Source organism: Lagopus leucura, unplaced genomic scaffold (assembly GCF_019238085.1).
Source record: "Lagopus leucura isolate 7727_CA_CO unplaced genomic scaffold, USGS_WTPT01 Super-Scaffold_100159, whole genome shotgun sequence".
Classification (NCBI taxonomy): domain Eukaryota; kingdom Metazoa; phylum Chordata; class Aves; order Galliformes; family Phasianidae; genus Lagopus; species Lagopus leucura.
Window position 1 is genome coordinate 16797626 of NW_024962335.1, and position 26501 is coordinate 16824126.

At 41.0% G+C, this 26501-nt stretch overlaps 1 protein-coding gene across 1 annotated transcript in view; it reads right to left on the bottom strand.

Annotated features, from left to right (window-relative positions):
• The window catches only part of STAB2 (stabilin 2), a 78639-nt gene that overhangs the window by 21601 nt on the left and 30537 nt on the right, over window positions 1-26501 (bottom strand). Inside the window, exons 19-43 of the mRNA XM_042890149.1 lie at window positions 24854-24916; window positions 24097-24180; window positions 23347-23433; window positions 22716-22827; window positions 20481-20661; window positions 19368-19461; window positions 18440-18598; window positions 17983-18078; window positions 17174-17269; window positions 16400-16447; window positions 13849-13985; window positions 13356-13470; window positions 12373-12450; window positions 12083-12175; window positions 11869-11976; window positions 10174-10305; window positions 9009-9134; window positions 7941-7997; window positions 6505-6600; window positions 5768-5963; window positions 5134-5229; window positions 4161-4206; window positions 3491-3567; window positions 1880-2005; window positions 1281-1354 (exon numbers count right to left, since the gene is read on the bottom strand). Coding sequence (XP_042746083.1) covers window positions 1281-1354; window positions 1880-2005; window positions 3491-3567; window positions 4161-4206; window positions 5134-5229; window positions 5768-5963; window positions 6505-6600; window positions 7941-7997; window positions 9009-9134; window positions 10174-10305; window positions 11869-11976; window positions 12083-12175; window positions 12373-12450; window positions 13356-13470; window positions 13849-13985; window positions 16400-16447; window positions 17174-17269; window positions 17983-18078; window positions 18440-18598; window positions 19368-19461; window positions 20481-20661; window positions 22716-22827; window positions 23347-23433; window positions 24097-24180; window positions 24854-24916 — 2577 coding nt within the window. The remainder of the gene's footprint in view (window positions 1-1280; window positions 1355-1879; window positions 2006-3490; window positions 3568-4160; window positions 4207-5133; window positions 5230-5767; window positions 5964-6504; window positions 6601-7940; window positions 7998-9008; window positions 9135-10173; window positions 10306-11868; window positions 11977-12082; window positions 12176-12372; window positions 12451-13355; window positions 13471-13848; window positions 13986-16399; window positions 16448-17173; window positions 17270-17982; window positions 18079-18439; window positions 18599-19367; window positions 19462-20480; window positions 20662-22715; window positions 22828-23346; window positions 23434-24096; window positions 24181-24853; window positions 24917-26501) is intronic.

A 26501-nucleotide genomic window follows, 5' to 3' on the forward strand; every position in this document is an offset into this window, starting at 1 on the left:
CTGAGGAAAAGCAATTTCTGACAGGATCTGTTCTTGCCGCCCCCCCCCCCCCCCCCCCAAGCTTGTTCATCTCTCTTGTTTCTCCTCTGCTTCTCTGATCACTTAAAATGACACTTTGCATATCTGGACAGTCATCTTGCTGGCAAAGAAAACTAAAACCCTAATCTGTTTTTCCCATTTTTTATGCATGGGTTGTTACTTCTTTATTTTTCCTTCCTGTTTTTTTTTTTTTTTTTTTTTTTTTTTAACTGATAAGTCATACCTACAAAACACCTTCAGAACTGTGTCCTGATGTTACTGATAATTTCCCACCTGCTGGCAGCATATTCAGTGTTTGTGTCACAGTCACTTAGTTGGGCGCTTAGCCTTTCATCTTTGTGATAACTGCGACATGGCCACAATGACTTTGACTTCTCCTTTCCAGTTCTACTGCTTGATGGTTCTCAGTTTTGAGTGAACAAGTAATACATAAGAGATTGAATTTTCAAGACGTTTTCTTTGGCAGAGAAAAATCTGCTAGGCAAAATATTAGTATCTGAATGACTGAAATTCCTGCAGAAGCATTTCTGCTCCTGAAGAAATTTTGCTGTAACTGCCTGTTGCAGGATTACAGTCCTGCCAATACCCAATATGAAGCTATAGAGGGATGACAAGAAGTGCTGCAATCTGGCATTTTAGCTTCTCCTGGATCTGGCACAAAAACAGAAACACTAATCTGTGCCACTTGATTGCCTGGGCAATTTGTTCCTCTTTTTTCCCTTTGTCTTTTCACACTTTTTCCCTTGCAGAGCATGCTGTACTTCTGCATGGGAGTTGCAGAACATTCACAGGAGGAGATGCTGCTATTCTGTAACTGTTGAATGAGAATTATGATTCTGCCTCTTCTGTTTCTTTGTGAATATATTTGAGATGGGAGAAGAGCTGGTCTGAAATGGGATTTTTCCATAGGCAGTTTTTATAACAGTAACAAAAATAATTTGTCAATACTTTGAAAATAAAAGGTTTTCACTGGAAAAAATCCCGAGATAAAAAACCAACTGTTCAAAACAACAAAATACTGCTTTTCTCTGCAGTTCTGGATTTCTTTCACTGAAATCCAAGTTTTCATGTTTGTGCAGGCTTCCCCTCAAATGTATTTTTGAAGGAACACACTTCTCAGAGTCTTTGTTATGTAACTCAGTTTTCTATTTAAAAACAAAGTTGAGATAGGGAAATCTTTTTTTTTTCCAACTGTAAAATGTTGGCAGGCAGTTACTTATCATCACTGACAAAATACTCACTTGATTGGGTCCTGTCTGAGTGCATTCTGCATTTTTATCACATCCACCATTGTTCTCCAGACAAGGGTTGATTTCTTTATGAAACAAACAGAAGCAGTTAAGAATCAATTAAACTCATTTAATTAGATATTTCAGTCTGGGTCTTGCAGTTGCCTCGGTAAATGCTAAAACACTGCATCTTGAAAGCTATACCTGTGGGACTATATGGCACACAATCTCCTCAAGTCTTTAAGTCTGCTATGGTCAGAGGAACAGGAGTGTATCAACCATTTCAGGTCAGGCTGGAGGAGCTTTGAGCACCCTGATTTAATTGTAGGTGTCTCTGTTCATTGCAAGGGAGTTGGACTAGATGGTTCTTAAGGATCCTTTCTAACACAGACCATTCTATGATTGTAACTTGCTAACGCTTGGGCTATTTGTCTAGTAGTACCAACCATGCGGTGCTGCAGACAAGCCTGTAGGGATGTCTTTGTCACTATGGTCTCTAGTGTCAAGAAACTGCACTTCAGGATCATAGCAGAAGACAGATCTTCCATGCACAGGAAAGCTCACTCCTGTAATTTTCCTACTGTGATACATAAGACATTGGAATGTCTTACCCAAGCAGACTACTCCATCTCCGGTGTACCCAGCTTTGCAGACACACACTCTGTTTCCAGGTGTTGTTTTTCTACACTCTGCGTTGGCAGAACAGCCACCATTGCTGGTCTCACAGGCGTCAATAGCTGAACGGTGATGAGAACCCAGATTAAACCAATAATATACTTACATGGCTCTTCTCTTGTTAGATAAAGTGGTCTTAAACACCTAAAGGGATTTGTTGACATCTTCTGAATGACTCTCATTTAAGAGATTGTAGATGTCATTTGTACCAAATATTTATTATCTCTTTTTTATTCCTCTTTATTACCTCTAACTAGGGAGGTAATGAGAAGGAAAGCAGGAGATTTGTCTGGTCTGGAAGATAAGAATTCAAATTCAGATTTGGCTTTTGATAACTTTCCAGTTTCTGATTCTGCACATTCTAATCAACCAACCAAAAAGGCCCCTTTGTACTCTTCTCCAGATTAAACAGGAGTCTGAAGGTTTTCTTTAGCTTGCCCTTTTCTGTACACAGATCAAATGGTCATCTCTTATGGACTCTAATACCATCCAGCCCTCCTGTGGCAAAAAGTACTGCTTGTTATTCAGATGGATGCTTGTGCTGTTCCTGTAGCTCTGAATGAATTAGAGGATCACAAACTGACCCTTCTTGTGACCCAGAATGCAGTGAGGGGGCTTCTTCTGAACTTGTGTGGATCAAACCAGCTCAAACACCGCTTTAGTTTTTGCCTCAAATGACCTCAAATTGCTGTTTCAGCATCTCTAACAGCCAGACTGAGGAGATTATTTTCTTGTAGTTGTTTTTGTCTGGGAATCCTGTGCAGGGGCATAAGGATGAGCTTAGAGCCTATAGGGGTGACCTACATCCCCCAGCTCTTCTTGCACTTGTGTATTTCCTATTAGGAGATTAAAATTGCTTTTGGTTGGTTTGGGTTTGGGATAGCAGTAGTTGAGGTACTGGATTAAGATTTTGCCAGCTATTGTCAGTAGACAGATATGTTTCTGTTCCCAAGAGCATTAGTATCTTAATCAGCTAGGGATTAGGTAAATAAACTGTAAAATTGTAGTAATTGCAGCCGGAAATGGTCTATCCCTTAAATCTGGATCTCCAGGCTTTTGGATGCACACACATGATAAGCTGCTATTGCCCTTGTTGGAGGGTCTGTATGCCCTAAATAAGTTGAATTTTACCACCCCAGAAATCTGTACAAGTTCCAAAGGCTGAGGAAATAACATGGCTGTACAGTTCCCAGCAGCTGGAAGTGCTGTTGTGCCCTGAGTTGATCTCTGTTTGCTGAGCTTTGTTGGAAAAAGGAGTAAAAGTCATAATCCAGGTTTCATTACCCTGCAAACAATGGGGCCTGAGTTGTGCACAGGATGTTCCCTCTCCTCTAGTCTCCCTTAGCACGTCCCCTAACTTGCAGGCTCTGAGCCCTTTGTTTGCTATGAATCTGCACCTGTTGCACTTTCACTCATTTCCAGCAAACTGGCAGCAATTCCTGTTTTTAAGTGGTGTACAGGGGAGTGCTCCTCACTCAGCAGCTCCACTGTGACCACAGAGCATTTCAGGCACTCTTTATAACAGGGAGGAGATGATGTTCACTTGCCTGTGCAAAATGTCCCATTCCCTGTGAACCCAGCCGCACACTTGCAATAGGCAGTGTCGTTTGACAGGAGAAGACAGCTAGAGATGTGAAAGGAGATAGGTGACATTAAAGTAAATGAATATAACATTCAGGTCTTTCATACATTCCCTTTTGTGTAGAAAGAAATGTTTAACCATATATTTTGATGTAACTACAATCACAGGAACAAACTCAGCCAGACCAAGCTGTCAGAATTTGTTTTAGATGAGTCATTTCAAGTATTAAAAATGAGTGCTTTGGCCATCAGATGTCCTGTTTTCTCATGCAGGACTCCAGAAATTCATGCCCACTCAAAAGCTGCGCGTAAATTTTTGTTTGTGCTTGCATGGTATCACCTTCAGTCTGCAAGTGTGGATTTAAATTTCTTTGTCTGTTACATGGCAAGATGTGTCTCACCTCCCTCTCTTTCTAAATCCCATTTGTTTCCCCTTTTAACATGTGCATTTTGAAAATTTCAGCCTTATTACTGAATACATTGTTAACACTGTCCTTTATCTCTGGAGTAGAAAACGTGAGTTATCTGTACTGCTGAGAAATCTTCAAAAAGAACAAGATAGACCATGGTTTTGTTTTGCTGGAGACCCCCATTTTCTCCTCTCTCTTCCAAAAAAAAAGTACATTTCATACATACTTGGCACTGGTATGGCATGTGTTGTTACATGCGTCATCTTTGATTTCTGCAAGGGAAAAAAGTGAAGCAGAGATCAGAGCCTTTCAGGTTGACATCCTTTGAGTTTCCCACTTTCACATGACTCTCATGCAGAGCTGGAGTCTCTGGCTCCTGTGCCAGACAACCAGCTGCTCACAAGGAATCTAGCCTTCCCTTTGGCTCAATGACTCTGTACAGATCAGTGAGTACCACTTAAATTCAGCCACAAAGAAACTGATTGTTCACACACTGCCAGCAAAAATGCTTCACCTGCTGCCATTTATCTTTATGCTGGTGAGTTTTGTGCTTGATTAGTTTAATTATGTAAGCTTTCCAAAGGGACTGTAAGTTCCTGTCAGTGTTAGCTATTAAGTTTCCCTCACTACTATTTCCCCCTGAAATTTAAAATAGATATTAAATGCTATTATTAATGTATTTTTACAGTTCTTCATTTTATGCAGAGTTCTGAAATAGTTATTTAATACATTTCAATTATGTCTGACTAAATATAATTTAATTTGATAGAGGAGCTGTATTAAATCAAGACAAACTGATTTATTTGCCAGTCAATTTTTATTGTATTAGTGAGATTGTAATTTAATATCCAGTGTTGCACAGCTGAATCAACTTATTGAAACCCCTGAGAGTATTATCTGAGGACCAAATTCTGCTTGCTAACTTTGCTTTGCAAAATACATAGCCTTAACAAACAGGATGTTCTAGGACAGATATAGGGTGACAGGGCTAGAGAATTAGCTAAGTATGGCATTTAAGTCTCATGAGCATCTGACTCTCTGTTAGCACAGTGACTAAATCTCTGAGCACAGGCCTGTGGGAAGCTGCTGGATATCTGCTAGTGCACTTGGATGCCTGACACTGGTCTCTGGTCACTTCTGCAGTTCTGACCTTTCCTAAAATGCTCACTTCTTTCCCAGAAAACAAGGAGGGCACTTACCACTCTCACATGTCACTCCCCTCCAGCCGACACTGCATTCACAGGAGCCATCCCCATCGATCCCACTGCTGCATTTCCCATGGACACATGCACACACTGTGGGGAGAGACGGGAGGAAACCAGCGTGTAGAATAAATCCAAACTCAAATCTTGCTCTGATCTTGCTCAAATCTTCCCTCTGATCCCAAATACAGGGACTGAAAATGTATTTTAATAAGAAACATCGGTGAAAAATCAGTGTTTTAGATGATCATTCATGGTGGATGCTGCTTGAAGCCCCAGAGTAGGGGTATATCTCTATGTAGGGGCTTCTCTGAAGGAGATAGTGAGAAAATACAATTATGGGAAAGATAAAGTTATGAAAAGGCCAAGAGGGCTGGCCAATTAACACATAAGCAATGTAGCTTTCAAGAGCATGGAATGGATGCAGATAGAACTAAGGAGGTTTTAGATTTCCCTTGGAGACTTCCCTCGATCAGCTAGAAACCTCATGGAAAACAGCTTACTTTTAAAACCAGACATGTAGTTAATCACAGTGACTTTGCAACACGCAACCCTCAAAATTTTCCTTCCATCCTCCACCCCTGCACCTCCTGAGAAGACCAAGAAAGATGCAGCTCAGGCCACTCAGTACCTTGATCACAGTTGCGGCCGTACTTGCCCTCGGCGCAGCTCTCACAGGCCGTGCCGACAAAGCCAGCTCCACACTGGCAGATGCCGCTGCCATTGATGCCATCCAGGCAGATGCCGTTGCCGAAGCAAGCACTACCTGCCTTGCCGGGGCAGGGCTGGCACTGCTGTCCAAAGAAGCCAGCACAGCACTCCCTGGTCTGCAGTGTGAGAAACTGGATCAGGATAAGGGCAGTGGGGACCCTTAAACATGGCAGCAAGGAATTGTCTCTTGGATCGGATGTTGGGTGGAGGGAGCTAGAGACCTGGAGTTTAGCAGTGCTTTAGCTCTGCTGTTCGCAGCCTTGATCCCTACTGTGCTCCCCCAAGTCCCTGCTGAGACTTAGAGCCATAGAACCCTAGAATCATTAAGATTGGAAAAGACCTTTAAGATCACCAAGTCAACCTACCCCCACCATGCCCTCACAAAATCAACAGGAGTCACCATGGGAAAGGCAGAAAGACAAGCACATAGTGACCCTTTCCAAATTGCTTCTGCATCCCACCCCTTCCTCTGCTCAGGCCATCAGCAGCCTTTGTCCTATCTCTGCTGTGTCTAGACCCTAGAGGATATAAGATACAAGAAGGTATGCTGCCAGGGACTACACACACAAGCTCCATGTGTTTAGTGACAATTACAAGGAAAGTGAAGATCATGGATAGGTGTTCCCAGTATCCCTGTGACAGGAACGGTGTACTCACAATAATGGTTTTTGCACACTTTGGCTGGCATCCTATCTGGATGGTGTACAGTCTCATGTTGTTTTCTGAGAAGATGCAGTATTTCTTCTCCCCTGCCTGAGTGAACATTGGAGAAAGAGCTGCACTTCTGAGCAGTACTGATCAGCTGCTTTCAGATGTTTTTGAAAAGATTGGGATTAATTTTTTGCATGCTGTGCAATGACTTATACATTTGTAATGGAAGCTAAGAAGTACTTACAGCAATAACGTCTTAGATAAAATGATTTTCGCTAAAGAATGTGCAGCCAAATTAATTCAGCACTCTGTGGCATTTTAAAAATGTATCTTGTCTCTCCTCAAAATTGAAGTGAAACATTTTCTGAGGCCTGAGTGGCTTTTTTCTTTCTGCAATATTGTGCATTCTTCCTAACCTTCTTGAAAAACCAAGTGTCAAAGTATGTCAAAAGCAGCCATCGGTACATTATTGCCCAGATCTGGACATAGCTGGGGAAGCTTGCTCTTGGGAGAAGAAATGCCAATCTTGTACGTTTGTTAGGAAGTTGAGATAAGCGTCCAGCTACTTGCTGAAAATGAAATGTTAATGGTTTTGAGATTTACCCATGAGTGCTTTAGTTGGGCTTTGCCAACCAATTATTTTAATGGAGCGGATGGTACTTGATCTCTTTTGGAATCCTATTAGCAACACAATTAGTCTAATTAAAGATGAAAATTCTAGAGGAAAAAATGTTTATATAATCCCAACAGAGGGTCTTTCCCAGAAAAATTCGGACATCAAGAGATTTTAGATCTCCTTAAGGTTGATAGGGTCCTCCTAAATGTCCACAGTTCCCATACATGGGAATTGGGCACCCACAGTCTCCAAGTTTCTGTGTGACGGGTAACTCACAGCACAGAGCCAGGATGATTTTGCTGTTCTGTACTTTGACCTGATGAGTAAGAAACCTGCTCGGGTAGCAAATATGCTCTGGGTTGTTCTCAACTCCTTCATAGTAGGGAGTTGTGCTTGGTAGAGCAACTACTGCAGTTGGAGGATTCTTCATGTGACAAAGCGCTAACTAGAAACTGGTCTTTCTGGATGAAGCTATCTTTAAGATACTCTTGATTCTGCTCCCCTGCCCAAAGGGTGGCTTAGACCAAGGGTGGATTTGTGCTGTTTCTGTAAAAAATGTATATAGAATACCAAACTAACTATGATGACTGCTGTTAAAACTGAGGCTATTACATCATAGAATCATATCATAGAATCACCATGATTGGAAAAGACCTACAAGATCATCCAGTCCAACCATACATTAGTCACCAATAGCTCTAACTAAACCACGTCCCTCAACACAACATCTAAATGTTCGTTGAACAACTATATACAAAAGGAGATTGAACATATCTATGCTAAGTTTTTATATATATATTGTAAGTATGTACAATAAAAGACTTACTATTTCTTTTGTTCCTGGGGGGCAACTTGATGGTTGCGAACAAATTCTGCACTTTTCCTTAAGCAAAATGAAAGGAAAAGGAAAGCTCATTTAGATACTTTGCAATACCCTTGTAAAGTGATGCTTCCCGAACACCTCCCCACTCAAGTGCAATATGAAGTAAACCCTGACCTTGGATACAGCTTGCTTGTGCCATGAGGGTAATGGCAGCTTGGTGCCACTTTACTAAGGCTTGTAAATGTAAAGTGTGTAGCTGAATTTATTGGAAAATAATATTGCAAGCAAAAGCAAAGACTGTGTGAAGCCTAGCACCTGACTAAGAAAAGCTTGGAAAAAAATTGGGTGATATATACACAAATACACGACTGTATCCCAAAGAATATAATTAGGCTACAAAAGCTCATGCCTGTTCAATTTGCTTTGGCCAAAGCACTAATCTCACTTTGTCTGCCTTGCCTAGATGATTGTGGGCTCCATCAAAAGGGAAGTATACTGCAGGTTTGCTGTCCTATCTCCACCCCTCAGGAGAAAAACCAAAATAACCTTTCTCTGCCCATACGAGGAAACTACATCCTTCTTTAGAGGGATATAAAACCATCTGGATTTCATATATAAAAGGAACAGAAGGGGGAGAGTGCTTTACTCAGAGGGCACAAAGATTTCACGTGCATAGGCAGAGGCAATCTGTTTCTGGAATGAATACTTTACTAAAAGTATTTTCTTTTTCTCCCCACTTCCTGCTTTACTTGACAAACATCATCTGGTAGAACAGATGTATTAAAATGGTACGTAATTATTTTCTGAAAATTAAAGCTTATTAACCAACTTACTCCTGGGGTATTCTAATATTTTCTTATCCAGGCTGTCAGTACACTGCTTGCAGGATCAAATACATTTTAACTGACGCAAAAATCCTTGGTAGGAATATCCTTCATAGATAATGCATGCATTCCTTACTGGCACGTAGTGTCATGCATCCTGTACATATTAGCCTGTACATTTTAGCCATGTTCTGCTGAAGATATCTTTGATGGGCTTTTGGGAATCTGTACAAACAGAACCACTTACAGTGATAATAGTATGATTAGCATCACATCTGTTCTTCTGGATTTCCAGAACTTTTCCCAATCCATGAATAATTCCTTTGTCTGTTGCAACATTTGCATAGCTTATAGGTGCGTCATTTACGAATAGCTGCAAAAGAAATGCCATCAGTTTTAAAGCAGCAGCAGAGCTCTTATCTCATTGGTAACTGAACAGTAGTGAGTGAAGGAAGGAGTGGAGCACATGGCTCACTTCTGGAAAACTGAAGGGTGCAGTCGATTTGAAGCACTTTCTTGCATCTCAGTTGATGCTTTTAAGAGTTTTACTGAACTGGAGGGCATGAGATGGATGCAACTTGTTGGAGTTACTTAGCAACAGGATCTGTCTGAGCTGCTTTTTCTACATGGGGTGCAAAATATAAACACTTTGAAGAAGAAGAAGCCTGAAGCAAGTCAAGGGCTGTGTTTGCTGCCTTGTTGAGGGGCAGGATGTTTCAGGGAAGAACTTCTTGGCAACTGCTCCTTCAAGGTGGGCTTTCAGCATCACACTGCTATCCTCCTCTCCCTTCATCCCCTCCTCCACCCCACAAGTAGTTGTTTTTCCAGGAATCTGCAGAGAAAGCAGCAGGGCTGAAACTGTTTTAGTAAGGAGCTTTCCGTCCTCCCTTGTTTATGCCCATAAGGAGCTCTGTGACAGAGAAGAAGGAGGACAAAATTCCCTTCTTGTCTGTGCCACAGAATTGGGTGGATTCCTTAATCTTTCTGTGATTGACTTTCCTACGAGTGGTGTTGAAAAGCAATTAATATTTGTTGCCAAATGCTTAAAGCTCTTAGGTCTGAAAGTGGAACAGATCTGCAGAAAATAAATTTGATGTGTTATAACTGAAGGTAGGTTTTAATAGTTCTTTGGAAGTCAGATTAATGACTACTTTACAATGCAAGCTTGTGACTGCTAGAGATGCATGTCTACCACAGTGGTTTTTAAAATGCAGTACTGAATGTAAAAAGTATAATTGAAATAAAATCCAATTGAAGATCCCTTCGAGGGTGACTTTGAATTACAGATCTGAGAGGGGCATTCCGTCTGAATGGCATACTTTGTGTTGTTAAGCCCAGAAGCTATCATGGGCTGCACAGCTCTTTTTGGCTGCTTGTAACGCATGAAACTGAATAATTGCAGACAGCAGTACCTGGCTGTTATGGAGGAAAAACCCAACATGGTAGGAGTACCCAAGCATGGTCTCCCTGTGCATGCCGTTGTGCAGCTCATTCTTCAGGAGCTTTTCATCTATCAAAATGTGATAACGGATTTGGTCCTCATCCTGCAAACACACAATTAAATTCAGGGTTCTGTAACAAAGCACAAAAAATTATTTGGGGTAACTTTTCTCAGAGTGTAAACAAGACCTATGAGACATCCCATTGCCTATTGTCCCCATGTTCTGAACATTCATACTGCTCTTTATTCTTCTGCTCCTTCAAAAGTGTGTGAAAACATGAAGTAACCCAGTCTGCAAGATCTGTGATGTCTCCGGGCTTTGCCCGCAGGGTCTCATTTATGTATCATATAGTAGTCAACAGCAGGGTGAGAAGTCATTCTTAACATAACCTTGCTTCCTGAGAGGCCAAGAAATGGGATCTCTTCACTGTGCTGATCTCTTCTCTGAGACAAAGTTCTCTGGAGGTGTTTTATAAAGAGGATATGAAATTAGGGAGCATGGAAAAAAAAATGGAATAAACTTACTAGTAAGCAGTGAAAATGAAAAGGACTTCTGTTTGTGTGTAACACAAATCCAACAAGATTGATGTTTTAAAGCTATGTATGTGTTTCTCAGAGATTTATTATAGATGCTTATAGTGATGTGGAAATGATGACATTGAAATTAATTAAAACAGAGATCAAAAGTCACTTGAGATGATTTACACTGATAATTCATGATTTCTTCTGGTGAGGAAGCAATCAGGATTCTGTTATGGGACAACTGGCAGGATTCTGTTATGGGACAGCGGCTCAGCATTTAATGTCTAGGGATGAGTCATTTGAATGTTGTACCCTTCAGCTTCCATGCTGAAAATGGGGACTATGGAAGCAGAGATAGAGTGCAGCAGAGTAAGTATGTTTCAGCTAAAGCATGATGCTGGCATAAGAATAAAGGGATATGAGCTAGCCAGAAGTATGCTGTCAAAATACTATGAACTGGCTCTGAGAGGGAGGCCTGAAACTGTCAGAGGAGGTGGGATAACCACATACACTCTAGTGTAGGGAGCCAGTGACTGGGTAGGGCCTGGGCCTAGTATAAGGTTGCTGGCACAGGGCAATGGTAATGGGGTTTGCCAGATGAATTTTTTCTAGCCAGGAAATATTCAGATATTTTTCTTAACTCTGGGACTGGCCAGAGGTGCTTAAATGTCGGTATTACAGCACTACAGTTTGCAGGAAGTGGTGTGGGATGGTGTTCCAGCAGGAGTGATGGGGACGAATGTCTGGATAGCTGTAAGAAGGAGTCAAATTATTTTGTGATGAGGTCGCTAGTGACGACAGGAGATTGGACTTGTTCACCTAGGAAAGCCATTTCAGTGGTATTCCTGGTCATTCCTGTTCTGATCTCCCTTGAGGGACATTGGAGAAAGTCTAGTCCAATACTTTGATTTTTAGAGTTGTTTTAATCCAGAGAAAGCCAAAACCCAGAACAAATAGTTAATTTCTGTCAAGCCAGGAAAATATATGGATCCACTCCTCCTCATCTCTGCTGGTGGTAATAACAAACTTACTAGTTTCTTGGAAAATGAATACCTCTTCCTATTTCTGTATCCTTTCAATCCATCCACTTGAAACTGAAATGAGACCCTCAGTTGTTAAGACATACCCTGTGAGTAATACATACCAGAGTAGCAACCTTTTTATCCCTCAGGTAATTTTCTATGGCACCATTATTTGGGGCAAACACTGTGTATGTGTTTGCAGCTTCTATTTCATTTGCCAGGCCGTATTGCTGTTGCAAAATACATAAAAAACACAAATCACTATGGGATGATCACTGATACTCTGATACCAGTTCAAATTCAAGCTCCTATCTTTAAAAAGTTGTGAAAACTTACAATAATGTAGCCCCTGAAAATGGAGTAGTCGGGCATTTGCTCAAGACGGGCTAGTAGCCTCGGCATGATGGTGCTTCGCAGGGGGGTCAGAACCTAGAAAGAAAGTAGATGCTTTAAAGTTTTAATACAAAAGTGTATCCCACCTGTGCAAATGCTGTGGTTGCAGCTGCAAGGAGCAGATGCAGGAGCAGATGTTCTTCTGCTCAAATAATTTATTTGCAAGAGCCATTGACTACATTCTGTTGGATTTTGGTTGCAGAGGAATGAACCCTCTCTGCTTGGCCACGTACCTTATCAATAACATGTATGATCCCATTTGTGGATGCGATGTCACCAGTCACAATGTGAGCACCCTCAACAGTGAGGTTCTGAAAGGACAAGAGGAGAAAAGGAAGGGTTTGGCACCATGGTGGCAATGGTTTCCTGGTGGTTTGTGCTGTGGGTTTTCACAGCTTCATAGACTCTGGCCTGAGGTTCTACCATGGCTCTGCTTTGCACCAATCTGGTCCTGATGTTGAATTCTCTTCTGGAAACCATAACCCAGGGACTTTGTGCTGCACCCACCTGCTGACCAGCAAAGCCACATGGTTATACCTGTTTGGCCATTTGGGGCAGGGGGGCTTGCTCCACCTGAGTCAGGGTGAGCTTCATTCTGTACCTCCACTGTCACACTCTGCTGTGTCTTTGCGTCCCTCAGGAACAACATGCTTTTTTTTCTCAATGTGGAGAACTCTTTCCTCCTGTAACAGGACTGATGTGCTTAAACGTGTCATAAGTATGTCTAGAAAATACTTCTCTTCAGAACATGGAGTGCTATATAAAAAGGCTGAGGATGAAGGGCTGTCAGTGGTAACTACTTACCTTTAAAAACACCTCTGTGTGATCTGAGACTATTGAGTTGCACATGCAGATATTTGCATGACATCACTTCTTCTTCCTATGTTTCCAGTTTCCTAAAATAAGTTATTGGGTTTCCCTGATGTGTTTCGTCTTAAATTAGTTCACAGACTAGGTTGCACTTCTGTTTTACTACAAGACATTAGGAATAAATAATACTGCTGATGAATTTCAGCTGGGACAATTTGTGGGGAAAATCACATTAGTGTTTTGCCAAGAGGGCCCCATATAATTGATCTATTCCTTTAATTTTATGGCATAGTCTTTTTCAAACTACAGGTGCATAATATCTATATGGTTTTTAACGTGAGCATGCTGTCAGCAGAGATGTCAGGGTCTTATGTTTGGTACCGCAGTGGTTTGCAGGTCATCTCACCCCATTTTCTTTAGATAAGTGTAGGAAGTTGCTCTGTAGGGATGTTGGCAGCATATCAGAAGATGATAAATTCTGGAAATCGGCAAAGCTGAAAGCTCCTGTCAGTAGATGATACCTAAAAGAAATGAACTGGATTTTAAAGTTTTGCATTTTCTCAGTTTTTTTTCTTTCTTTTTTTTTTTTTCTTCTCTCCCCCTCCACCCCCAAATGCATTTATTTTGTCTAAAACTGTGGTTTAAAGCAGAAATGGTTTGTACAATGCCTAGTTCAGCTATGTTTTGATCTTAGCTTAGCCTTTAAACATTTCTGGCATGATACAAATAATGTTTCTGTTTTCAGTGAAGCTGCTACAGAGATTTATAGTACTGTAACTAGAAGTAAAATACTGTGTGCCTCCCTTAAAAATATTGTAGCTGTCTTGCTGTGGGGACTTCATATCAAAGACTTGTTTGGAATGAAAAGCAATTCACAGAAAAACAAAACCATTACGTACTTCAGTAGGGTTGGGATATTACTCTTTGACATCCAAAAATCTTTTTCATCTTCATCCATGTTTTCAATTGCTTGAAGAGAAGGCACGAGGACAGTTAGATTTGAGGTGGTGGACAACACTGAGTTTAACTGAGCATCCTGCATGAAAATAAGAAAAGTAAAAGAATTAATCCTAATTACGACATATAAATAGCTGCCACTGACTTACTAGCAAGGTGGGGTGTGTGACGTGCTTTGTGACTGGCCTGAGGAGGGAAAACTATTAAACTGAGCAATGACTTGAACAGAAGTACTTAGAGCTGAACAAAAATAGTAAATGAGTATCTATATTTTACAGAATAGATTGACAGCATTTAAAGGGCAACAAAAAAGTTCAGGTCAGAATTGATTTTTTTTATCATGAAACACGTGAGGGAAGTCATATCACCTCCCACCAAAGCTGCCCTGTCTTTTGGGTTCTATTTTATGTTCCTAAATGTTAAAAAAGAAAATCAGTGGGCTAAGTTCTGCTAGTCACTCATAACTGCAGTAACCTGCTCTTGCGGAATGCTCCTGCCTACTTAATAGATAGGAGGTTTGTGATCCGTGAAACAAGAAATCCATGTAATGCAATGTTCACATTTGGAATACGACTGGATTTGGAATTGACTGGGATTTTTCAAGATGTACAACAGTGCACACCAGCACTTCCATGGGTTTTTCTGCTCTGACAGCCATGATTTTAGCTGGGGGATGTAGGCTTTGTAGTATGCATCATCCCCTATATGTTCATGTTTACCTTAAAGTCAAAGCAAATCTTCACTGGAGAATATTTTTCCACCTGTTTATATTGATTGATTGGTTGGTTGGTTGATTGACTGACTGATTTTTGTGGGGTAGAAAAAGGAGAGCTGAAGATTTGAATGGAGTATGATCTATCTGAATACATGGTTCTCCAAACTTTTCGCAAGTTGCCATTTTTGATACTGCAAAACTTGAGGGAGCCATATGAACTTGCATTCTACCTTTCATATTTTGGCTAGTATGCTGCCTGGCTTATCTTGGATAATCCTTCAATACTCATACTGGTTTTTAAGTCAAGAAGGGAATCAGTTCCCTTAAATAGCTGGGAATTTTGTCTCTGTTAAGATCATCTTTCTTTCTAGCCATCACCAATGTCTCCTTCCAAATATTTAAGTATAAAAATAGCAACAGGCTTCCTTTTCTCAACCTTCTTGACCAGCAAGAAAAATCTTTGGTTATGAAACGTGGTAAACATCACATTCCTGTTCAAGTATGAAGTTAAAAACCACACAGATGGATGTACCTCCCTGTCTTGCTCATGTTTTTAGCTACTGTCATTTACTGTAACAGTAAATAAATTTAAAGAGTAGCAGGAATTTCCGCACTTCTGTTTCAGGAAATGATGTCTGCTCCCTGGGAAAAAAATCTTTTTTTCTTTTTTTTTCCCCTGCTTCATTATCTAAAGAGCACATTAGCAGGTGAGCAGCCTCTCCTATTATGCTCATTTCTTTAATTTCATTAGTTTTGCTCCCTTTAGAGCTGCTGGTGCTGCAATCTGAGCCCAGGGCCAGGCAGCTAACAGATCTAAATCAGCCATACCGGCCTTACTTTCAAGTAGTTCCCTAAGCTTCCTTTTGCAATTGCATGTTTTAATGGTCCCCAAACTGTCAAACTTTGAAAAGCATGAAAGCAGCTAATATGCCATGACTGCTGCTTCATGTGCCACTCATCAGCTTATCACTGTTCCTTTCATGTGTCCATATACTTGCTACACACTTATGTTTTAAACTCTGTAGAAGAACTGTTTTTGATCTTACTTGTACCAATGCTCATTTCAGTGGGTAGGGTCTCTAATATTATTGCTGCCCTAGTAATAGGTGATACATATGGAAATAAGAAGTTGCCAGTGTTAATCAACCTATCTAGAACTTCTTTTTTATAAAATTTAAGTTGATAATCTTTCCCTGATCTAAAGCCAAACACATTAATACACTTCATTTCCTGCACTGAAGTCAAGCCTGGCTGGAGACAAAATTTTTTCCTTAGTGCTTGATGTAGCAGCAATACAATGATCAGCCATATAGTAATGTTTTCCTGGCACTAGGCTCAGTGAGAATGAGAGCAGTAAGGCATTGCCTGTCTCTCTACTTGTTTGTAGTTAAATTGCATGAGGAAAGATGAGAGGATCTCCCTGGGGCATACTCAGGCTCTGCATGTACCCTGGTGCTACAGGGTAGGCCATGGCCTAGGTAGACCCTGCCTCAGAAAGCAGGCTTGTAACTAACTCTTCTACTCGTGGAGCTTTCTTGCCTGCTTGAATTTGGGACCAGGAACTGGTTTTCAGAGAGAAATCGAGAATTGGATGATCAGTATGGCTGTTGACTAGTGGTAGAAATACTCCAATTTCTTTAAATAGCTGAAGTCTCTACAGCATGAGATAATATTGAATATTGCTTTGGGGTTTTCATTTCTAAAGGCTAAAAGACTTACGGTTTTCTGTGGACTTGAACATACTAAAATATCAACCATAAAGTTGATAAAGTACTTACATTAATCCATTGGTTAAATGCTGTTGCCTCTGATAGAGTAGATAACTCCTGATTGAAAACAGAAAGAGAGAACAATGATTATGTAAGCTTTAACAAGCTAAATACTAAACACTCTTGCTGTAGCTTGTGGAGTAACCCACTGTGTGTGGCCTTTCTACAACACCTCACATGTAATTCTGCTTTTATTCTGCCACAATTCTTGGAACAGATAATAGATGATGGTATAAGCAAGGATGGGAGATAGTGCCAGGAGGCATGTAAGATTGCTGCCAATGGCTCAGACAGCTGACACTTTCATTTTTCCTACAATGTTAAAAGCACATTTATTTTTCCAATTTACTTGTTTGGATTTTATTTGTCTGTCAGTCTGCATGGTTTGAGTAATGTGATAAATTGACCATCTCGATTGAGATAGCTCAAGGCAGAATTTTGATGGAGCTGAGAGCCTGCCATTCCCAGCTGGGATATGAGTGCTTAGCATATGTGAAATTAGGACTGCTTAGAATATATGAAGTTAGGACTCTGAGGCTGGCACTTTATAATTTGTCTTAAAGAAATACACTTATATCCATTAGGCCTCTTTCCAAGATACGTTTTTGAACAGAACAGATAATTTCTGTATCAGACATGAGTCTCCAGCAGAAACACTCTGCAGTCAGCACTGTTGGGCATCACATTTTTCTAACTATTTATAATGACTGCTGTCTGGTTAAGATCCAGTATAATAAATGTGCAGTAGGTCCTGTGCTTGGAGATGATAAACATCTTACTTACATCTGCAGCATTTCCATAGCATATTCTGCCATCTCCTTCATAGCCCTTGGGGCACACACACTCCCAGCCATACGAAGGCTCAAGCTGACAAGTTGCCTTTACACCAGAAAGAGAGAGAGAGAAAGACTGTCAAATACTCAGAAGGCTACTCCAGGGCAAGGATGGCCTGTCAACCCTTCCCAATATACATACATATATAGACATTATCTCAGCAAAGTATTTCTGTTCCATCTTCCATGAGCCTCCTTACCTTCCCATAAGATAAACTCCACCAACTGAGGGCACTAATTCCCTTGTTGTACTAAATTCATGAAACTAAACCCTTTCTTACTTCCTCCAAATACTGAGCCCTGCCTCTTCATCTGATTAACATATATCCATCCTCTAGTTTTCTCTGCTTTTTACTTTATCTCTTTCCCAGTGTTCTCTCTGCAAAGCCCGCAGGTCCATTGAACATACACAGTTACTTGTAAAACTGACAGATGTCCTGTTAGAGATGTGTGACTCAGGTAAATGTCTCAAAAAACTATTGCATCCAGATTGTAGTTGCTGATAGAGAAGCAGAAGGCATTCACTCCAGAGAGTGCCTTCCGTGAAGGTGGAAATGGGAGCAGCCCAATGCACGTACTATACTGACGTAACTTGTGTAGTGTTTTTGGTGGCAGTATCACTGCTTGGACTGAAAAGCTCTATTTAATCTTGAGCAAAAATTGCAGGTTTGAAATGGCAAGGAAATTCTATGGTGTGCACAGAAGGTGAGGTGTGATACGTATCTGAACACTCTGTTCAAAGAATGACTTATTACTCACCAGATGATGGCATTTTCCATTTTGTTCCAGGCATGAGTTTATGGGTGTGCATTCAATTCCATTCCCTCTAAATCCATCTTTACACTTGCAGTCATTCTGTTGTTTCAATAAAACACGGCAATATATTATAATGATTAAAACTGTGTACATGCTCTAGACGTTGGCAGATAAGTCTGTCCATGTTCCTGCATAGCTCCAGTGACTTCAGTGGAATGTGACTGACTAATACCTCCAGTAGACCTTGATACTAGACACCTAATGTACTTTACAGTATTTGCTCCTGGAGAAATAACACAAGCAAAAAATGGAATAGGAGCTGTGGGAGGCTGCTTTGTGTGGAAATGGGCATGTGGCCTGGAGGGAAAGGAGAGCCTGGGGATGAATGAGGGCAGGAAGTGCCAGCAGAACAAAACAAGTGAGAACTGGTGCAGAATGTGAGAATAATGTGAGGCCTTACCTGACCAGGCCCAATGTATATGCATGTGGCATTTTCATGGCATCCAGACATGGAAGGCAGTAGGCAGTTGTTGATGGCTGAGCAGTCCCATCCATCGCCTGTCCATCCTGGCTGGCAAGCACACACGTGCCCTCCTGAGCCTGTTTGAATGCACTCAGCCTGAGAAGGGAGCAAAGGACAGAAAAAATAATCTCCATTTGTGCAGGCAAGGGCATGCAAACCTGGTAGGGAGCAGCTCAGCCAAGGAGGCTCGCTCACCCCTGCTGGCAGCAGGACCATGCTGTAATCTTTTGGGTAAAATTGGCACTGGGTGCAAAGAAGTAGGCTCTTGGCTGCAGCAGTAGAAACTATGGAGCATCAAATCCTCCTTAATCCACAAAACTGCTGTCAGGGGCAAAAAGAAAAGCTCGCACTAACATCCAAGCAACATCCAACCCTGGACCAGCAAGGGAAATAAAATTCCCTGTGTGTTAATGTCTCTGAGGTCAGACCTTAGGCCCACACACTGGGATGGGCAAATGCCACCTGTGGGGGACAACTATTCACACAGACTTCTGAATAGCTCCTGTGAGAGAGGCTAATAGTTGAAGATCTTTAATTCCTTACTTGGGTGTGTTCTACTTTAAGACTTTCTTGTAGCTGCCTCTGAATGGAAGGAAAATTCCTTTTTATCCTAACTTTGTTTCCACCAGAGCTATGTTGCTGCTGCTTGGCTGGAACATGTCATGGCTTACCTTGGCTATGGACAGTTAAGTGGCATTCACCTTTAGGTCTAAGCAATAATAATATCCCTGTCAGAGAAAGACCTTGAAACTGCAGACCTTGAAATATTTCTTTTGGAAATATTTCATCCAAACCTTGCTCATTACTTTGCTTGTTGCCTGCTTTTTTTTGTGGTGCTAGGCTCAGAGGAAAAGCCTATACTTACATGTATATTGCAGCCACCTGAATTTAAACTAGCACAGGGATCGACTCTGCTGCAGGTCATGCCATCTCCCTCATAGCCAGACTTGCAAACACAGCTATAGAGACAAGAGGAGAGGAAAATCACTGAATGTGTTAGGGATGCTGTAAAATTAAGGAAATGTTTTCTACTCTAATATGTTATTTATAGGCAACTTAAAGACAATTTAAAACTGGTCACCTTGGATTCATGATGCAAACAGTGCATGTTGTTTTATTTCCACACCCTCCCTCTCTCTCATTCCCCTCTCCCTCCCTTCCCCCCCTGAGAATACATGACTGGTTTAATACAAACCAGGGATCTGTTCTCATGTATGAAATTGAGAGTGAAATTAATTCAGTGCTAATATGATCTTGGCAAAGGTAAGGTAATACTTCTAAATTGATGTTTTTTCTTTCACTGACACAGAAGATAGTTTTCTATTTGAAGTACATACAAGACCAAGACCTCCTTTGTTTCCCTGGTCCCTCCCTCTCCAAGAGGGAGGAATTTCTGAAGCACAGTTATGCAGTATCCAGCATTCTGCTTACTGCAATGACTCATTACTAGTGCAATGAAGCAAGAAGCAAACTTGCTGCATGTGATGGTCAAGGTGGGCATAAGCAAGCAAAGATAGCTGTCTGTAGGAACAGTTTTATGACCAGTTCAGTCATGGACTCATAGTGCTACAGCATCTGAATTGTATCTGGGCTGACTTCATTGAGTTATTTATCCCCAAACTGCAATAGGAGTTCCATAGTTTTTCAGTAAGGCTCAAACTGCTAGTTCACTAAGGGAAGGTCAGAAATAAAGAGCCCTTGTAGGGCATTGTTAGAAGGAGGGCAGCCTTCTAACAATGGTCAGATCCATAAACATTATCTGATCGGTCTTTAAGATATTGTATGGGATAAGGAACTTACAGCTCTTAATTCTTACCAGGAAGTGGAAATGGATAAGGTCTGTGCTTCACTTATTTGCTGCATAGCAGTAGTTCAGTGGCTGATGTTTGTGTGCTGCTACAAGGTGTGGCTTTGATCAAGAAAGTGGGAAAGTGCTGCATCATATTCAATATTAATTAGATGGAAATTGCTGACTTACCTCACTGCACCATCACTAAGCTGACAGTCTGCATGCTCATGGCAGAGCTGCAGAGAGGGCTCGCAGGGAACAACTGCCTTATCACAGAATTTCCCAATGTATCCATTTCTGCATGATCCAGGAAGACAGATTCCATCACTGTCTATTCGGTTATCACACTTCCCATAAATGCAGAGGCACTCTACCAGAGATAAAACACAATGTGCAATTCCGTAGTGGCAAAAGACATCTGTCCTTGTACAGCATATGAATCAATTGCTCTTTTATTCTTGTATCTAATCTTTCATATTTTTCTCTTTTTATTGGAGGAACTTATTTTTTTTATCATTTCCATGTCTTTTCAGGTATCTTTCACAGATAACTTTTTAAAATCTATTGTATGGCACTTATCTATCAGTGAAATTTAAAGTATTTCAGGCAGCAAAGTACTGTGTCCTGGGTTATTAAGGCAAAAGTTTTTTAATTGCACAACTTCTGATGCAGTTCCAACAATATACGAGGCCTTCAAATACCGTGTCTGCAATCCTACAAATTTTGCAGTCTAGAATCAGCTGGGCCAACGCACAAATCAGCAGCACAGACCTAGCCACACTGCTATGACTGCACTGATCAGTGCTGATGGGAGGCACATCAGTATGTCCAATGAGCCTGATAGGTAACGCTTCTGCAATCCCAAGTAGCAATTAGTGAAGCCAATCCCTGGCCAGGGTTGGAGCTTAGGCAATTTCAGCTTTTCTTATAGAATTTGTCTTTCAGTTTTTGTCCACGTACCTCTGGATCTTAATAAGCCATGGCTGATGAAAGGCAGGCTGTTTCACAGCAAAAAGACTAGAAAAGCATTATAAAGTTGGGGAATATATTTATATTTCAAGACACCTATTCTATAGACTTTCAAATAAGTTGCACCAGGGGAGATTCAGGTTGGATATTAGGAACAATTTCTTAGAAAGAGCGGTGCTGCAGTGGTACAGGCTGCCCAGGGAGGTGGTGGAATCACCATCCCTGGAGGTGGTCTAGAACTGTGTGGATGTGGCACTGAGGAACATGGTTAGTGGGCATGGTGGGGATAGGCTGGTGGTTGGACTAGGTGATCTTAGAGGTCTTTTCCAACTTTAATGATTCTATTCAATGCAGTATAGTTTGACATAGCAAGATTAAATTTTTCAGTGAAAAATTCACTGAAAATCACTTGTGAAATTGTGAAAATCACAGTGAAAAATTCACACTGAAAATTCACTTTCAGAAGATGACTGCTAACGCTATGAACTATTTAGTAGATAAGATATTATTCAATAGGGATGATTATTAGGCAGACCTAATTATAATCTCTTTATAGATTTAGTTTTTCTTGGATTGCATACATTCGTCACTGTAGACAGATTCTGTTCTAAGTGTAGGCAACAGCAGAACAGCAATGAATAGAAAAGATTTTCATTTCAATTACTCGTGTGAGGGAGACAGAAAAGAAAGAAATAATAAATTAATATCAAGTGAGATATGACACAGAAAACCCAGTTAAGCCAGTGAGAAGATTTTCTCTAAATCTAGGCTAGGCTTAAATTTATTCCTTTGAAATAAGAAATGAACCTGACTCAGAGACATCCATCTCATCTGCTATGCAGATTGTTTATGTAGCATTTAGCACCTGCCTTAGTGTATAATAGAATATATTAGGATATAAACTACTTTATACTAGAGTATAAAGGGAAAATCCCATTCTCTCCCAGTATGGAAAGTACTGGGAGTAACTGCTGGAGTTCATGCAGAAGGCAACAAGAATGATCCAAAGGATGAAACACCCCCCTATCAGGACAGGCTGAGAGAGCTGGGGCTGTTCAGCCTGGAGAAGAGAAGGCTCCAAGGAGACATGAAGGCAGCCTTTCAGTATCTAAAGGGGAGCAGTAATAGAGAAGGGGACAGATTCCTTACCAGGGTCTGTTGGATTAGGACAAGTGGAATAGGTTTCAAACTACAACAGAGGAGATTTAGACTTGATATGAGGTAGAAATTTTTTACAATGAGTGTGGTGAGGCACTGGAACATGTTGCCCAGAGATGTGGTAGAAGCCCCATCCCTGGTGATGTCCAAGGTCAGACTGGAGGGGCTCTGAGCACCCTGATCTAGCTGTGAGTGACCCTGTCTATTGCAGGAGATTTGGACTAGATGGCCTTTAAGGGTTCCTTTCAACTAAACAAGTCTATGATTCTTGGGCATAAGAAGTGAGGCTATACTTACTTTTGTCACACTGAGGTCCATATTTGTCAGGGTCTGAGCAGAACTGGCAGAGAGAGCCTTGAAATGCTTCAGCACAAATGCAGGTCCCATTTCCCTCCAGGCCATCCATGCACTGCAATAAGGAAGAAAGGTGATTTCTATGTATAAATTGAAATCAATCATTCTCTCTCCTCTGAAAAGAGATTAGAGACCTATTCATGCCTTGTTTTTGAGAAGCAATTAGAAAGATCCTCATCTTTAATGAAAAATGTCTTCTAATACAAAAATTTTTCTTGTGCTTATAGTCACACTGCTGCTGTTCTGTACCTTCTTTCACAGTTTTAAAATAAGAATAGAGATCTGTTACTCCCCTGCAGTGTGCAGAGTAAAAGTCTCAGAGGAAGTCATTTAACCCCAGCTTTTCCTCTGTACTGGGACCAGGCAAACCTGCAGTTCAAGTGATTAAGAGGAGACAGATTCATTTTCCCTCCTCTTTTTAACGGACCCCTCAATTCATGGCCATCACTGGACTGTGCAGATCTTACAGAACCAAATAATCCTGTAATACAGAAATTATTCTTGGGCTTTTGGGACACACTCCATCCTCCCCAAAACTGAAAGAGAGCAGGATGGGGTTGGAGGTTCTGCTTACCTGTCCATTTCCTGAGCAGGGTTTGGAGAAACCTCCTGGGCATGGACTGCAGCTGGGGCCGAAGAAGCCTCTGCAACACTTAGGTTTCTGCAAAATTAAGCAAATAGTTCTGTCTGCCATCTGAATGAATGGTTAAACCTGAGTGAGACAGATGGAGCCAGAGTAACCCAGTATTTACAGGGATCTGTATAAGGGAAGGCACCAGCCCCTTACACCAGCACCTAACTCAGAGTTCTGGAAGCCAGGAAAGGTATAAGTGCCTCCCAAGAGGCCAAAGGCTTCTGTGAGGACTACAAGCAGAGCAAGTAGACTGTGACTTTGGATTGTTCATCATTCATTATTTCTGAATATTGCGTGAAGTCTTGTGGCAGGGACAGCTGGGTCCAGGGGATCCACACTGTGCTGTTCTTTGTGGGTGTAGATGAAAGGGGCCATCACAATGTTTGGGCAAGGAGCCCAGTTAGCGTGAGATTGTTGTTGTCAATAACACGTGGCAGCTGAAAAGCCTTGTTGGAAGTACTAGTGTATGCATGAGTTGTACAGAGGAGTTATTGCAGGTAGGGGAATCGATACTGGCAAAAAATTGCCTGGTATTTTGCCCTCATCCACCTGTAGAAGGTTTGATATGGAAAGTGCATGGACATCTATCAGCATGTGTATCTCAACCCTGAAGGATAGATCATGATGCGCAAGACAACCCTTCGGAAAACTCCTGTGTACATTTAATCTTAAGGAACTGTAACTGTGTACCTTTATTGTTATGTTGCAGTATCTAGTACAGCCAGTTTTTGGATAGGCTGGGCCTTCAATAATGCATGTCCGCTTTGAGAAAGGCTGAAAAACACACAAAATGGGAGCATTAGTATTTATGACCAATGTACAGTGTCGTGGTGCAGTCTTAATACTGGAACATAGTTTAATCAGATAACAAAGCATCTTGCCGAGAAGTCACATATTTTCATTTTTTTTTTTTTTAATGATTCATCATCATGATTTTTCTTAATTTTGCCTGTGGTTATTACTGAATATGGCATATAGGACTAACTACCAGTGGATTTTTATAACATGGGGAAGAAAATTTCTGCAGATAGTTACTTCTGGGATGCTTAATCAAAAGGAAATTTTTAACAGATCTGTGGTCTAATTTAAATGCATCCCTCCTCTATTTTTCATTTACGAACTCCCAAAGCATAATCACAGTAATTCTAATTCCTCAACTCTCTCTCTCACCAAACCCTATCCTAAATAGATCTTTGCCTGAGAGAAGAGTCATAACTGCTATGAAATGTGAGGGATCTTGATACAGCAAATAAAGTAACACTAAAATTACCTGACTCTTTAATTGCTGCCAAAAATAGACTAATCTACTGCCTACATTTATATTTTTATGCAGTTTTCTGTAATACTATCTGGGTTCTTTTTCTTGCTGTATTGGAAAAGCAACAAACAACATATGGGGATGTATACATTTTGTATCTTGGGGAATGTGTCAGGAAACATTACTTACAATTGGTTTTGAATCCGGTGGACAGGGAGACAATGCATGTGAGAAACAACTTGCACAGACACCCTAGATGGAGACAGTTAGGATTACCGTTTGGAAAGGCATTATACCAACTACAAAGACACAAAATGGTGGGCAATTGTAAAATTGGCTCTGTTTTTTTCCTTCCTTGTTCCTTCCTCTTTTTCATCTTCAATTTTCTGTCTTCCACTCCCTTCTAAAGACCTGGCAGTTTCCTAAACAAAAGGCAACCGTGAGAAAAAGCTAGCTGGTGTCCTTTGTTTGACCTCACATAATGCATTAATGAAGACTGTCTAAGGGTCTGGTGCAGTCTACACTTAAGATTTTTTTATTTCTTCTTAGGAAGACCAAGTTAATTGAGTCTTGTATATAGCTAATGTGTTTTCTTCACAGGCGGTGAAGAGAAATATATTTTCTGCTTCCATGTGACTCTGCTATGATACATCAGTAGCTGCTTTTGTCTTCAATTCTTAGCTGTCTTTTCTCAATAGCTAAGCCAACCACCAGATGGTGGTGACAGAGACTGGCAATTACAGCACTGAGGAAATAGAAAACACAGTGGCAATTTTAAAGGTGAGTCCTCAGACAAGCTCAGTGTTCAATAACGTCAGAGAGGATGAGCCTTTCAGTGCATAGATATGGAGTTTGTCAAAGCCATGAGACTCATTACTGCTAACGTGTTTTGTCATGACCAAACTAGAATTAATCTTAGAGCAGGCATCCAGTGTGTTACTTCTCTGTGTTTTATAATGATTGGATAAGTGGACATGAACCTGAATTATGGCATAATCCGCCCCACACTTATCACTGGTGCTGGTAGAGACAGAATCAAGTTCTGGTTTGGATATAGTCATCTCTCCTGTCATACAGCACATTAGGGAACAAAGGATCAGATGTATGAAAGCATCGGTGTGTCGCATAGCTGCGCAGCACAGGTGCCACTACTCAGTTCTAAAGATTCATGGTTCAAAAGTATTTTCACAAATACATTATTAAAATTCTGTGATAAGCTGTGTAGTAATGTCTTAGGCTTCTACCATTGTTAAGGTTTCTGAAAATCCCTGCAAGTGCCTCTTTTCTCCTTTGGAGCTCCGAAATTTGCCTAATAACTGTGGAAAGTGTCTCCTCTGATGGCACTGCTCTCTCTGCTGCTCAGTGCCACACAGTGTCACCTATTGCCCCCTTTCTCTACCTAGGATGTGACCTAGAATGTGACTCTGAGGGACATGGTTAGTGGGCACGGTGGGGATGGGCTGGTGGTTGGACTAGACAATCTTAGAAGGTCTTTTCCAAACTTGATGATTCTATGATTCTAACTTTTTTGTAGTCTTCCAGTCTTCATCTGTCTTCTGCATACTTTGAGCCTTGTAGTTACGAGCAGCATTCAAGTACAGTTACATGGATATGTGTGCATTAGTTCCATATTTAAGGAAGTGCAGTTGTTGTAGGTGTGCGTAACCTCCATTTCTGACAACCTTTTCAGTGATACCACAAGCTGGGTTTACGAGCTGAGATTGTTCTTGTTTTCTGAGAATGAAAATACAGAATGTCTGCTAAGAACAGCAAAGCTCCATTCTGGTATTCTCTTTGGCATTGGTGCTCTGCTACAAAGCCTTCAACATTAAATTGT